Source organism: Arachis ipaensis, chromosome B02, assembly GCF_000816755.2.
Source record: "Arachis ipaensis cultivar K30076 chromosome B02, Araip1.1, whole genome shotgun sequence".
Classification (NCBI taxonomy): Eukaryota; Viridiplantae; Streptophyta; class Magnoliopsida; order Fabales; family Fabaceae; genus Arachis; species Arachis ipaensis.
The window spans coordinates 21,014,768-21,027,908 of NC_029786.2; the positions used below are offsets into that span (position 1 = coordinate 21,014,768).

General features: G+C 35.9%; 2 protein-coding genes across 6 annotated transcripts; one reads left to right on the plus strand and one right to left on the minus strand.

The window, feature by feature from the left end:
- LOC107625082 (glutathionyl-hydroquinone reductase YqjG) lies at positions 1,238-3,072 on the plus strand. The gene is made up of 3 exons (XM_016327649.2): positions 1,238-2,207; positions 2,302-2,551; positions 2,647-3,072. Exons 1-3 carry the CDS (start codon positions 1,402-1,404, stop codon positions 2,827-2,829), a joined length of 1,239 nt encoding a protein of 412 aa, XP_016183135.1. The 5' UTR covers positions 1,238-1,401; the 3' UTR covers positions 2,830-3,072.
- Positions 3,410-13,098, minus strand: LOC107625083 (histone-lysine N-methyltransferase SUVR4). Of its 5 annotated transcripts, XR_002357207.1 has the most exons (13): positions 12,970-13,098; positions 12,707-12,830; positions 11,581-11,837; positions 11,408-11,461; positions 10,974-11,304; positions 10,878-10,889; positions 9,087-10,267; positions 8,707-8,969; positions 5,961-6,027; positions 5,804-5,854; positions 5,385-5,481; positions 3,710-3,815; positions 3,410-3,668 (listed from the first exon to the last, which is right to left on the minus strand). XR_002357207.1 is itself a non-coding variant. In XM_021115656.1 (12 exons), exons 3-12 carry the CDS (start codon positions 11,767-11,769, stop codon positions 3,772-3,774), a joined length of 2,289 nt encoding a protein of 762 aa, XP_020971315.1. In that variant the 5' UTR covers positions 11,770-11,837; positions 12,757-12,830; positions 12,970-13,098; the 3' UTR covers positions 3,410-3,771. The 5 variants fall into 5 exon arrangements, 4 of the variants coding, with proteins under 4 accessions (XP_020971315.1, XP_020971314.1, XP_020971316.1 ...); XM_021115656.1 differs by having other exon boundaries at positions 3,410-3,815; positions 12,757-12,830; XM_021115655.1 differs by having other exon boundaries at positions 3,410-3,815.

Here is a 13,141-nt window from a genome sequence, read left to right on the forward strand (position 1 = left end):
ACAATAACACAAATAAAAAAAATTCGAATATATATATATATATATCATTAAATATTAAAAAAAATTACTTACCCATTGAGAATGATCCAAATACTCAATAATGTGTTCTTCACGTTTAGTAAAATTACGAACAATTTTTTGTTTTATAATATCTATCCTAAATTTTCTACTCTTTTTCTTCCTCCCACAAACTCTCACCACAACTTTACAAGTTAAAACCTCTCACTATAACCTCTCTCGGCAAGCCTTTCAACTCTTCTACCCTTGCCTCCTGCATTTTGCGTTTGATTTGCGTTTTATAGCCTCCATCACCGCTATCCTCCAACACGTGGCGTTCATGCAGCCAGAGAGCCTACCAAATGCAACCTGTGTTTTGCTCCTGACTGCTGCCAAACACAACTTCCGTTTTGGAAGTTCCCAAGCGGTTAACCGTTCAATCCTTATGTGCATGTAGGGAGCAAAAACACATTTTGAGGCTTCAAACTACTTTTCTGCCAAACGCAAGCTACGTTTTGAAGCGTTAATGCAGCTTTTCCTTTTTCCGTTGCAGTCAAAACGTAACTTACGTTTTGCAGATTACTGAGTTTTGATCCACATTTGTAAATACACTCCATACAACAATATAATTGAATAACACCATTTTTATTTCCATTCTTTAATTAATTTAAACTAATTTTTTTAAATATTAAATTATCTATAGAGTTTCCTTTACTGAAAAACTAGAATACACTTCTACCATTAGCTTTAAAAAGACTGAGATATTATAGGATTTTTTTTGGGTCTTTTTTTTTTGTGTGTCTAAATACTATAGGATTAATTAATATAATTTGATTAATTGTATAAAAAGTTAGAAATTAGAATTTGATATTAAAAAATATTAAAATATTCTTATAGTTAACTTTTAGAAGACAAACAAAACTTTTTATGAAGATTGGTTTTTTCAAGAGACTAAATATTCTTTTAGATTTAAGATTGTTCAATTGTATTAAAAATTATAAATTTTGAATTTTTTAAAAAGATCAAAATGTCCATAAAATTTATTTTAAGAGGCAAGATTAATTAAGATTGTTTTAAATTGTGTTAGAAATTAGGACATTTATTTGAATTTGACTTTTAAAAGAAAAAAAACTAGGAATCTAGGATACTCTATTGGTTAGTTTTTCCAAGAACACATAAATTTGATTGAATAAGAATATTTTTGGTGACTAATTGAATAAGAATATAAAACTCTCTTGTAAAATTAAACTCTCCTTTTAAAAAAAAAATACAAAATCTAAGGCAATGCAAAAGCTCAACTGAGTTCCTTTGTGAAAAGACGCATATGCCCTTTAGCTTTGCGAAAATGAAGCACCATTTCCTCCCTGCTCTGTTTAGTCGCTCCATGCTTCTCACCACCAAGAAATGATGCCGTGTTATGCCCCTTCTTTCTGTCCCTACCTGGTAACTCCACCGTCCACCTCCGTCCACGGCGGTTCCCATCACCGGAGACCGACCAAACGCAACGTCACCATCCTCTACCCAAAAATGTCCCTAAACAACAACAACAATAACACATCAAACCCTAACCCCTCTTCCTTGCTGACGTCGCTTACCAAACTTCTCTGGGGACAATCACTTCCGCCGGGCCTCCTAGTTTCCACCGCGCGTGCCACGTGGAATGCCACGTGGCGCCTCATGATGTCACAGCTCGCTCCCTCCGACCCTTCAGGCGGTTACGCCAGGCCGGCCTCCAAGTTCCGCTTACCACAGAAGAACATCTCAAGCCCAACGAGCCTGCACCTTTACGTGGCCCTTCCATGCCCGTGGGCCCACCGGACACTTATAGTCCGGGCCCTCAAGGGCCTTGAGGACGCCGTCCCGGTTTCTGTAGCATCCCCAGGCCAGGACGGGTCGTGGGAGTTCAAACAGGCCAATGGTCCGGGCTTAAGCCCGGGATTGGACAAGGCAAACAGGTGTAGAACGTTGAGGGAAGTTTATGGGATGAGAAAAGGTGGGTATGATGGGAGGGCCACGGTGCCTATGCTGTGGGACAAGGATTCGAAGGAGGTTTTGTGCAATGAGAGTTATGACATAATTGAATTTTTCAATTCCGGGTTGAACGGGTTGGCCCACAACCCGGGTTTGGATCTATCGCCTTCTGAGTTGAAGGGGAAGATTGAGGAATGGTATAGCGTGATATACCCAAATGTGAACAATGGTGTTTACAGGTAAAAAGCTACTGTTATCATCACATAAAAATTGTACATTTTATTGCACTAGTATTTGGTGTGTGATTTGAGTGATATTTATTTGCAATTGCAGATGTGGATTTGCACAGACACAAGAAGCTTATGACAGAGCAGTGAATGAGTTGTTTGGAACATTAGACAAGTTGGAGGATCACTTGACCACTTCCCGCTACTTATGTGGAGAAAAATTGACCCTTGTAGATATATGTCTGTTTACCACTCTAATTCGGTTTGATGTTGCATACAATGTTCTTTTTAAGTGTACCAAGAAGAAGTTATGTGAGTATCCAAATCTACATGCCTACATGCGTGACATTTATCAGGTATATACTAAAAAAAAGGGTTATGATTCTTGCATTAATTGTGTAGTAAATTATTATGGTGAATACTAAAGCAGCATGTTCTTGCTAATGAACAGATGCCTAAAGTTGCAGAAACCTGCAATTTTTCTGAAATCATGGATGGTTATTACAAAATACTTTTCCCTCTAAATCCAGGGAGCATAAGACCAATCATGCCTTCAACTTCTGAGCATGAAATCCTTTGCAGACCTCATGGTAGGGAGTCTCTATCAGCAGCTTTACCCGTCTTTGTTAAATAGTCAACCAGCTCCCATGCACAAAGGGTGTTTCTATTTGTAATATTATACGTGCAGCACAATTGTTTTAAATGTATAGCATAGTTTCTGGTATTGTATTATTGTGTATTATTTATGTAGCTTAGTCCATTTGAGAAACTGCTTAATGTAACGCTTCGTCATGTACGTGTTAATAACAAACCAAAATCCGATGTATAGTTCTCTTAGATGGTATTACTGCTTATAATATTTTCTCTTTTCCCATCCAATATCAAAATGGTGGCATTTGTAAATGATTGCGATAAATGTTCAATAATGTAAACATTCATCATTCAAACATAGGCTGCAAAGCCCTTCTAATAAAGCAGTTAAACCGTAAAAGTGAAGCCTTATAACTTCGTAAACATCTACTGATAATCTTTTTAAGATATTTTTTTTCCTTTATGTTGATTCTCCAAAATAACCAATTTTATGTCAAATCCATTTCTTTCAGGTATCTATTGTTTGAGAACCAAACAAATCACTGATAATTTTGAAAAACAAGTCATTGTCTATTTTTCATATATATAGTCTTCAGAAATCTATGCAAAAAGCAACTAGTATATGACCATAAAAAGCAAAGACCACCATTTCATAGAAGTGCCATGATGTTATAACCTAAACAAATCCAGATAGTGTTTCCATGACAACTCAATCAAACTGGTCCATAAATGCCATTTGTTGGAGTTGACTCTCCAAAATGACCAATTTGATGTCACACTTCAACATTAAAAATCCATTTACATGTATATGTATCTACTTCTGGAGGACCAAACTAGTGACACATGAAATATCATAAAACTACACTTCCTTTTTGGTTTGGCGACTATTGCCAAATAGTTATCAAGAAAGCTGTACAAAAAGCTGCACCAGTATAGAAGGTTAGGTTTCATACAACTCATCGAGAGTTCACAAAAGGGTGGTTGTTCAAAGAGAACATCTTGCATTTGATGGTGAAGACCTCACAGACCCTGCATCATGAAGATAAAAAATTAATTGCTAATCTTGCAATTCACAATATCTAGAAACTGAAAAGAAAGCAAGACACATCAAATGTAAGATAACAATCAACAATCAATAGTGCAGCCATTAAGAGAGCTCCACTAGTACTCTACCGACAACTTGCATCAAACTCATTGACATATGTCTAGTTACACAACAACCAGTTTATGCCCATTTTAGGAAAAGGGTCTGCGTGAAGTCCTAAGAGGCTAAGATACTTCTAGCAAAAAAAATTCACCAACATGCAAGGAAAATTCATAGTCTTCCTTCAAATATCAAAGCACTTGTCAGTTGAACTTACGTACTCCTCTTTCAAGGTAGTAGCACAAATTATTAACTAATCACTGACTAACAGTTCACACATGTGGAAAGCTCTCAACATTTGCATCCCCAATTTTTCAGTGTGACCAATGTTTCTCAAGTACTTTGTTCAGAGAAATTAAATGAGTCCAGCACCAGCAATTAAACAAAGGAAAAGAAAATAAGAACTCCAAAGTATATTAATTCTATCCCCTAAAAAATGGAAACATTAACCCAGATGTATAAAAATGAGATATTTTATAAAGCTCTAAAAATTTAAATTACAAATTCCATTTTTGTAAATGACCTGAGTTTTCCTAACAAGTTAATGGTCAAAATGGTCCCCGAAAGATTACACGTCTATCAATTTGGTTCTCCAAAGATCAGATACCACAAATTAGTCCCTGAAACTACAAATTGATTCAACTTTGATTCGTTGTTGTATCTTACAGAGACCAATTCCAGGCGTCAGATCTTTCAAGGACTACATTGAAGCACATATCATCTTTCATAGACCATTTTGACTATTAATCCCTTTTTCTAACTATCAACCAGCAGAAGAATGAGTAGAAACATAGCATAAGGCTACAAGAGTAAGGATCAACCAAAAACTAGCATGCATGGCTTCAAATAACTTTTTTGAAGATCCATGACTTTCAACCAGTTATGATTTCATCTTAAATGATAGCATCAATTAAATTCATCGGATGATTGCATAAAAAAAATATAACCCCAGACCAAGGAAGAGGATGATTATGCCATGTGTCATCAATTATCTGATGGAAGGACCAATTTGAAGAGTCTAATCTTGAGGACCAAGTTGATGTACATGTGATTTTTCAAATACCATTGACTATTAACCCTTTTCCTAACTAATAACCAGCAATAGTTATTAGAACATACAGCATAAAGCATAATGCTACAAGAGTAGAGATCAGCTAAAACTAACATCCATGGCTTCAAATAACATTTTTAAAGCAGATCCACAATTTTTCAACTCCAGTTATGATTGCATATTAAATGATAGCACCATTAAGATTCATCGGATGATTGCATCAAAAAAATATAACTTCAAACTAGGGAAGGGGACGCAAGTGAATTTCATAGTCATCAATGTAATTGAAACTATAAATACAAAACGTAAAACATATAAGCAAGCAAGGTCACAGAATCAGAATCAACAATATCCAGAGAACAAATTTTTGCACAATGCTCACAAATAACATATTGAAACTTACTATTTGAACGCTTCATATTCCTACAGAATTTACTTCCACATTTGCACTGGAACGGCTTGATAGGATTATCATGGTCATCAAAGTCAATGCCATAGTCCTTCAAAAATACCATATTTGAGAAAAAAAATATATTCCTATTTCTTATATAATTAATTGAAAAAAATGAAGTGTGTAAAATAAACGTTTAACAATACTGAATGCTCTGCCAACCCAAAATTACATAGCATGTTTTCAATACGATAGTCATAACAAATAATAGAACGCTTCAACAATGAATATCAAATGATTTCAAACTTATTCATAGATACTTTTATTCCCTACTTTAGAAGAGATTTATGATTAATAAGTGCCATAAAAAATTGATGATGTTTATGCAACATGGGAGTTAGGACCATTCACCAAACACCAAAAGTACTCACCCAAGTGAGCTCTTCCTTTGCTGCTACTTTTCTGCAAGTGAACAAGGCAAACTGCACAAGTCGTCATATTAAACATGTGAGTAAGCAATTAGAGTTTGTCATGAAACAAAAGGTAATCAAACAGAAACTGGAACTTCAGGGGTTTCAGACTTCTCACATGATAGTAGTAATGCCCTGGGACTTCAATTTCAACAGGGATCTCAACCAAGTTAGAATCATAACACCTGGATGAATGACATAAAATCAATGCAGAATCTATTATATTCCCAGATTCTAAATATTATAAGTCAGATGCACTGCCTAGCCACTCTATTTCATGAAAGTTCCCAGGGGTGTGTGGTTTGTTTTTTCATTTTCTGTTTCGTTTTTAGTATTTTCTGGATTTTGTAAAAGAAAAGAAAAAAATAGTAAAAACAATAAAATTCTGTTTTCTGCTTCCACCTCCAGTTTTCTCTTTGTTCTTCACAAAATTATGAAAACAGAAAACACTGGAAATAGAAATATAAAATGAAAATAAAAAACAAATGCACAAAACTATATATAGCTTGCAGACGAAAGAATCAAACTTTGCTTATATGCATTTATTAATTTCTTGATCCCTATCCTTGGACAACTATTATTTATTATCCTGATCCTGCTTCAAGCTCTTGTATTTGGTACTTCTAACTAAACAGGACAAAACAATTTATTTCTCAATTATAACAATTACATAGAATCAAAAAATGTTTCCTCCTCTTATTAATTAGTGCATGTCCCATGAATTACTTCCAATTTAAAATATTGTTTATGTTCATATAAATACATATCAAATTCTATTACATTTTCAGTTCTAGCCCTACTGTCTACTTTTTGGTGGTCAACCAATTTTACCCTTATGATTTATACTCATCATCACCATCACCATCATCATCATCTTCACCACCACCACTACCACCACCACCATCATCATTGATCAATACTACCCCTCATCCCACCCCACAACCACCACCACTGCCACCCACAGCTGCCGCCACCACCACAACCACCGTGAGCCACCCCTCACCCACAACCACAACTCAGCCACTATTCTACTCTAACAACCAACCCCTCACTTCAACCTACGACCACCACCCCATATTCCAATCACATTATTATGAAACTACAATATGGCACTTCAGAAATGTTACTTGGAAGAGAGATTGAATTGAAGAGATGCAGATCTTATGTTGCTGTGTCATTAATTTTCCTTCAGCGAAGCAATCAATTAGTCGTTTTACTAATTGCCAATCAACCTCTATATCAAGCCCCTTAATTTGATGAGAATAATAATTTTAATTGAAATATCGAGGCAGTGGCTGTGGATGAAGTGAGAGGTGGGGGTTGGAGTGGGACAAGGGATAGTTTTGCTGATGATGATGATGGAGGAAAGGGTGGTGGTAGTGGGGATGGTGGTGAAGATGATGATGTGTATAACTATAATGAGTAAAATTGGAAAAGAAGATTTAACTAAAAGTTTATTGTTAAAAATAGAGAGTATGAACAAAATTAAAACTTATTTCAAACATGAGAGAAAAAATTGAATCAAATTAAACATTCACGGTATTTTTAAAACTTTTCGAAAACTTTAAGGATAAAAAATAGAGTTTAAATTTAGGGCAAGTTACCAAAATAAATTATTTGCACATAATCAATATTACTGAATTACAACTTTTAAATATGGCATACGGAAATGCAACTTTCACATATCTATGGAAACCGCGAGAGGGGATGAGCAGATTAGGGATTACACGTAAACCGCTACAGGGGTATAGCGGTTTACGTTGGAACACAGAAAAGAAGAAACAGCGACACACCTTCAGTAGTTTCCTCACGAACGCCAAAATTACATAAATCGCGAGAAGGGTATAGCGGTTTATAAACCGCGAGAGAGGTATAGCGATTTATGCTTGCCTATAAATCCGCCAAACTCAGTCGCGGATTCTTCATTTCGACTGAGTACCAACCATTTTAGAGAGAGAAGTTGTTTGTTTAGAGAGAGAAAATTGTGGATTGAGAGGGAAGGAGGAAAAAGCTCTTTGACATAAACATCTAAATAAAAGTTGCTCGAATATCTTGTGTATAACAGTCAGAATATCTAAATCATCAACTAGTCATTGTAAAAGCCACAATAAAGTACATAAATGAAAATTTTTAAATACAACTTCCAAAACAGTGTCATAATATATAAATCTATTAGTACATACATCATTTATGCAGTTTTGGCATAAACCGCTGTACCCCTCTCACGATTGATGCAGTTTTGGCATTTGTGAAGAAACCGCTGGAGGGGTGCCGTGGTTTCTTCTTTTCTGTGTTCCAACGTAAACCGCTATACCTCTCTAGTGGTTTACGTGTAATCCCTAATCCGCCCAACCCCTCTCGCGGTTTCCATAGATATGTGAAAGTTGCATTTCCGTATGCAATGTTTAAAAGTTGTAATTCAGTAATATTGGTTTGCAAATAATTTATTTTGGTAACTTGCCCTTAAATTTATGCGTTTAGACGAGTTTTTTTAGTAATGGGTTTGAAAATTAATTATTTTTTATGATGCAACAATACACGATTTGGTTGTCTGTGTAAAACTCTTTCACATGGACCATGCATTAAAATTAAACTATAAAAAATATATTTTCCTGAAATTCAAATTATTAGTTGTTGAAAATTGTAGAGACAACTTACATCTATACTGGATAAGGGTAAAGGGAATATTTTTGCTTCAAACAATGCAAGTTGCAACTGAACTTAGAATTTTAGAATTTGAATATAGAGAAATCAGAATTTTGCTTAGTTTTGCAGCGAAAGATTCCCTCAGTAAATTACTTGATTGGTTCTCCTATACTTGAACCTTAGGATGCCAAATCTGAAAGAGAGGAGAAATTCAATACCTGTGATTGATAAACCTAGCAGCATTACCAAAGGAAGCAGCATCCAAGCTTAGAGCTTCTTCATCCTTCACAAATCTTGAACCCCAATCTGCATCCAGTAGAACCGGGTATGTATATTCCCCAGTTACAGCATGTTTCATGTTCCTCTCATGCAACTCTTTAATAGTTAATATCTCTCCAACAAATTCGCACACAAATGCACCTTTTGGCAGCTCTTCTAAAGTACGAAGACCCCATCCTTTTCCTTCCGGAGTGAAAAATACCTAAGTCACAAGTCATCATTATTGATAATATTTGGATATTCTATTATCTATTTCCGTCAACTCGACATTGAAGAAAATATATTTGAATACCGGTGAAAATTTTAATTAAACACAAACCTGCAGATTGCAAGTTATTCCACGCTGAACAATCCGATTGCCACACTGTTTCCCACAGCCACATTTGCTCCAACATTCTTTAATAAATTTCCTCTTCAAGTGTCCTTTACATGGTTCTAAACAATCATCATTCTTAGATCTTTCAATTGGGCAGTCTTTGCAAAAGACGTAATATCGTTTAGGGTTACGGCTGATGGCAATGCACCCTTCCAAAAAGCCTTCCTTCAATAGGCCTCGTGCATTATATGCAAATTCCCCTCCATTTTTGTTTGCACAAGCACAGGGTGTAGGTGATGAGACACAATTTCCCACACAAGATGAGCAACAGTCCTCATCCCCAATACGAGATAGCAAAATGTTCACAGAAGCATTTTGGAACACAAGGTTTTGGGGTATGTAGTGAAAAGGAGGCAGGAAATCCTTAGTAACTTCATTGACCCATGAAATTTGAACACTTTCCTCTGCTTTTGTGAGGTCATTAACATCGTGAATCGACCGTATATCATCAGCTGTAAGTTCATGCTGTGGAACAACCACTAAACTGCGTGAATTTGAGGAAGTAGGATCCTCCAACTCCATTCCATCATCATTTTCTGACAAATGATGTATAGCATCCCTGGAAACCAGTACAGCATCAACCTGACCAGTGTGGTTGGCAAGAGAAAAGGGATTTCGGGGAGATGGCAAGGTGGCAGAAGACTCAACATGAATTGTTCCACTTGGTGGAAGAGAAAGCACATCCAAATCCTTATTTCTTGTGACACTCAGTGTGCCATGTGTCTCAGATTCCTTTAACATATCGTCCCTTGATCTTATGAGAGCTCCTTCCTGGGAACCATCTGAATAGATTTTGAATTCCAGGACACAGTCACATATATCTTTCAACAGTTTCGGAACAGAAAAATTCGGGTCAGTGATTTTATATGAATGCAGACATTTATCCTCCATCATTTTTAGAATTTGATCTTGACTAGGCATATGAAAATCTGGTCCCCCAACAGCTGAGCTGCAGCTCAGAGAAATTTTTACCTCTCCCTTAGTAGACGAGGCTATCTCTATACTAGATGTAGCTCTTTCATTTGAGTCTCCAGCTGTGCATTGTGATGATGCCATATTGACATGACCATTTTGCTTTCCAGCTGCATTTTTGTTCATTGATGAGCCCCCAACACTTGATAGCTCTTCAAAAATAGAATAAATAAAAGAACCATCAAACAATTTCTTTACAAGAATGAATATGATCTGGCAACACAATAACTAAGAGGGGGAAAAAGTTAGAAGACACAACTACTAATCACATCAGATCAGAAGTTATGCAGCCAACTAAGATCAACTTAGGAATACAACACTTTCCAGAAAACATAGGTTTACATATTGCATGCTGGTATTGGGCTCACAGTGCCTGAATTCCATTGGTTTACATCTGACATTATCAAAGTATGCAAGCATCACAACTAAAATACTGCCATAGCAGGGTAAAGAAATATTTGGCTCAGCTAAAGTAAAATATGTTTACAACCAAACCAAGATTTGTGTAATGGATTCTTTCTTCCTTTCAGGTAGCAAGAGCATTGAAGTTTCTTGACGTATTTTCCTAAGTAAACATTCCAATCTAATCCTAAGTATTACCAAGAAAATATAAGGTACTTATTAATAAATTGATTAAGTTCAACAAAATTTAACTAAATGAAACGTTGCCACTAAGATGACACGTCAAGGCAGCTAAAACAGAAAGTAAATTAGTAAGCAGCATGGAAGAAAGTTGTCATCTAGGAAAGGTCGGTTGAATACCAGGAGGAATCACTGCAATGGGAACATTATAATCAGGCAATTCATCAATAGGCTCACCCGTGGGTAAGAACATTTCATGATTATGAGGCAGCAAACCTGGTTTGGCTGTTGGATCTTTAGAAGGGACTGATTGGGATGCTCTTTCGGATTCAGATATCAATCTCCTTCTTCTGGGATTAAGATCGGGTGACACGGGTTGTTTTCCCTTGCCAACAATAACATCTTGCGTTGGAGCTGGGTGCACTTCAGTTCTCAAATTTCCACCAGATGTGTCAGATTGTTTTGATGGGGAGGTGGCAAGTGTGGGGGAACAGCTAGCTGTAGGATGCAAAGACTGACTCTCTTGGCCTCTTAGACGCACTCTCTTCAAAGGGCGGGCTGACTCCAAATTCATCTCAGCTTCTTCTTCGTTCTCCATCTCTTCTTCCTAGTTGTTTGAAAATACAAAACAACATTTCAGCCGCCACACATAAAATTAACAAAGTAATGCAGACTAACCCAGATAACATAGAATAATGAGAGTCATGTACGTTAACTTTCTTCTTTTTCTTTTTCTGTTCTGGAACCCTTTTCTGGTCTGGGACCTGTTCAATAATATTCAGCAATGGAAGGAAGTATAAGACCAACAATGTGGAGGGAAAAAAAAACCCATTACAAATAAATAAATTTAAAAAGAAAAAGGCAGATAAAGTGGGAAGTTCACCTGATTTTCGTCATCAGGCTCAAATATGGCATCTGCCAGAGCTCTATAATTCTCTTCTTCAATAAGTGCCCAATTTTTATCATACAATTTAAGGAGCTTCTTTAGTACTGGTTTCACTTGTGATTCAGAAATCCCAAGACCTGCCATAGCACGATAGGCCGCTTTCACATTTGCATTCGGTGGTGCCATTTATGATCAACCAACAGCCACTTTTACCACAGACCCCAGATGTAAACACCCCCAAATTTCAAAGATTTCTGAGATGTGAAATACCACATATAATTTATGAGTAATTAAGCCAGAAATCAAAAGCAAAAGTAAAGAAAAATGCAAAATCAATAACAGGAAGGGTAAAGAGCATAAACCCAAAATCCAGACAATAATAGAGACAGAAAAATAAATAAAATAACAAGAAAACTTTGTATTTTGACTAGTAGATACAAAACTCAAAAACTCTTTCCATCAATCGAGCAATACTTAATGAAACAAGTTACACAAAACTGTCAAACACATTGAGTGGAAGAACCAGTAAATGCACTGAAATCTCTTTTGGATATGCCACAACGGAGAGCTTTCAAGCAAGAGCTAAGGTAAATTTTTTTGATTTGTCAATTTGGATTTGCAACAAGTTGATACACTGAATTTGGACTACAGGGAAATTTCATGAAAATTTATCATTTTTAGTTTGGTCAAAGATCATTTATAACTCTATTATTCATTTCATTGAAAACAAAATAAAATCTTACTAAATTGAAATAGCATTCTTAACCAACAACAACCTCATCCCAGAGAATCTTCCAAAACAAAAGCTTGAACAAAAGTTATTTTGAAAAAACGGGATTTCTAGAGACGGTACAGTTCACACATCTGTTCAAAACCAAATCTACAATTAGCTACAAAGCAATGAAAGTGAGAATCTAACAGATAACACCAACATGCAATGCAGAATTTGCACACATTGATTAGACATTAATCTTACACCAACTCATATTAGGGCATTTAGCACCAAAATGAAAATAAAAAAACCTGGGAATGACCCAAACCAACAAAAAAAAATTCCATTTAAAACAAAAAGATACAAGTTTTACCAAAAAATAAATAAATAGAAGTTAGAAGAATCAAATACCTAAAAGGATCGAAGTGAGAGTATTTCAAGAAAGAGTAACAGCAATGTACTGTGACAGGTTCAGAAGCAGAACGGCATGCGTCGAATACGAAAGCAAAACGCCGCTTCAAATATGAAACTGAAACTGAAAAAAGAAGTGACGAAATCAGAAAAAAAAAACGTCATCAGCTTGAAAACAAAACGACACCGAAAACGAACAAAACGAATAACAAAATTAGAGTGATAGTGAACAGAAGCGTTTGCTGAGTATCGAGAATATTTACCTGCATTTTTGGATGATCATCATTCTTTTCAAAAAGAAAATCTTTTGATTTTCGGAGTGGAGTGTGGAGAGGAGAGTGAAGAGTTGGAGAAATGTATATACTGTGTACTGTGTAGGGCAGAAGACGAAAAAGTTGACCTCCCGTTTTTTAAAATTAAAATAAGAATTTAATT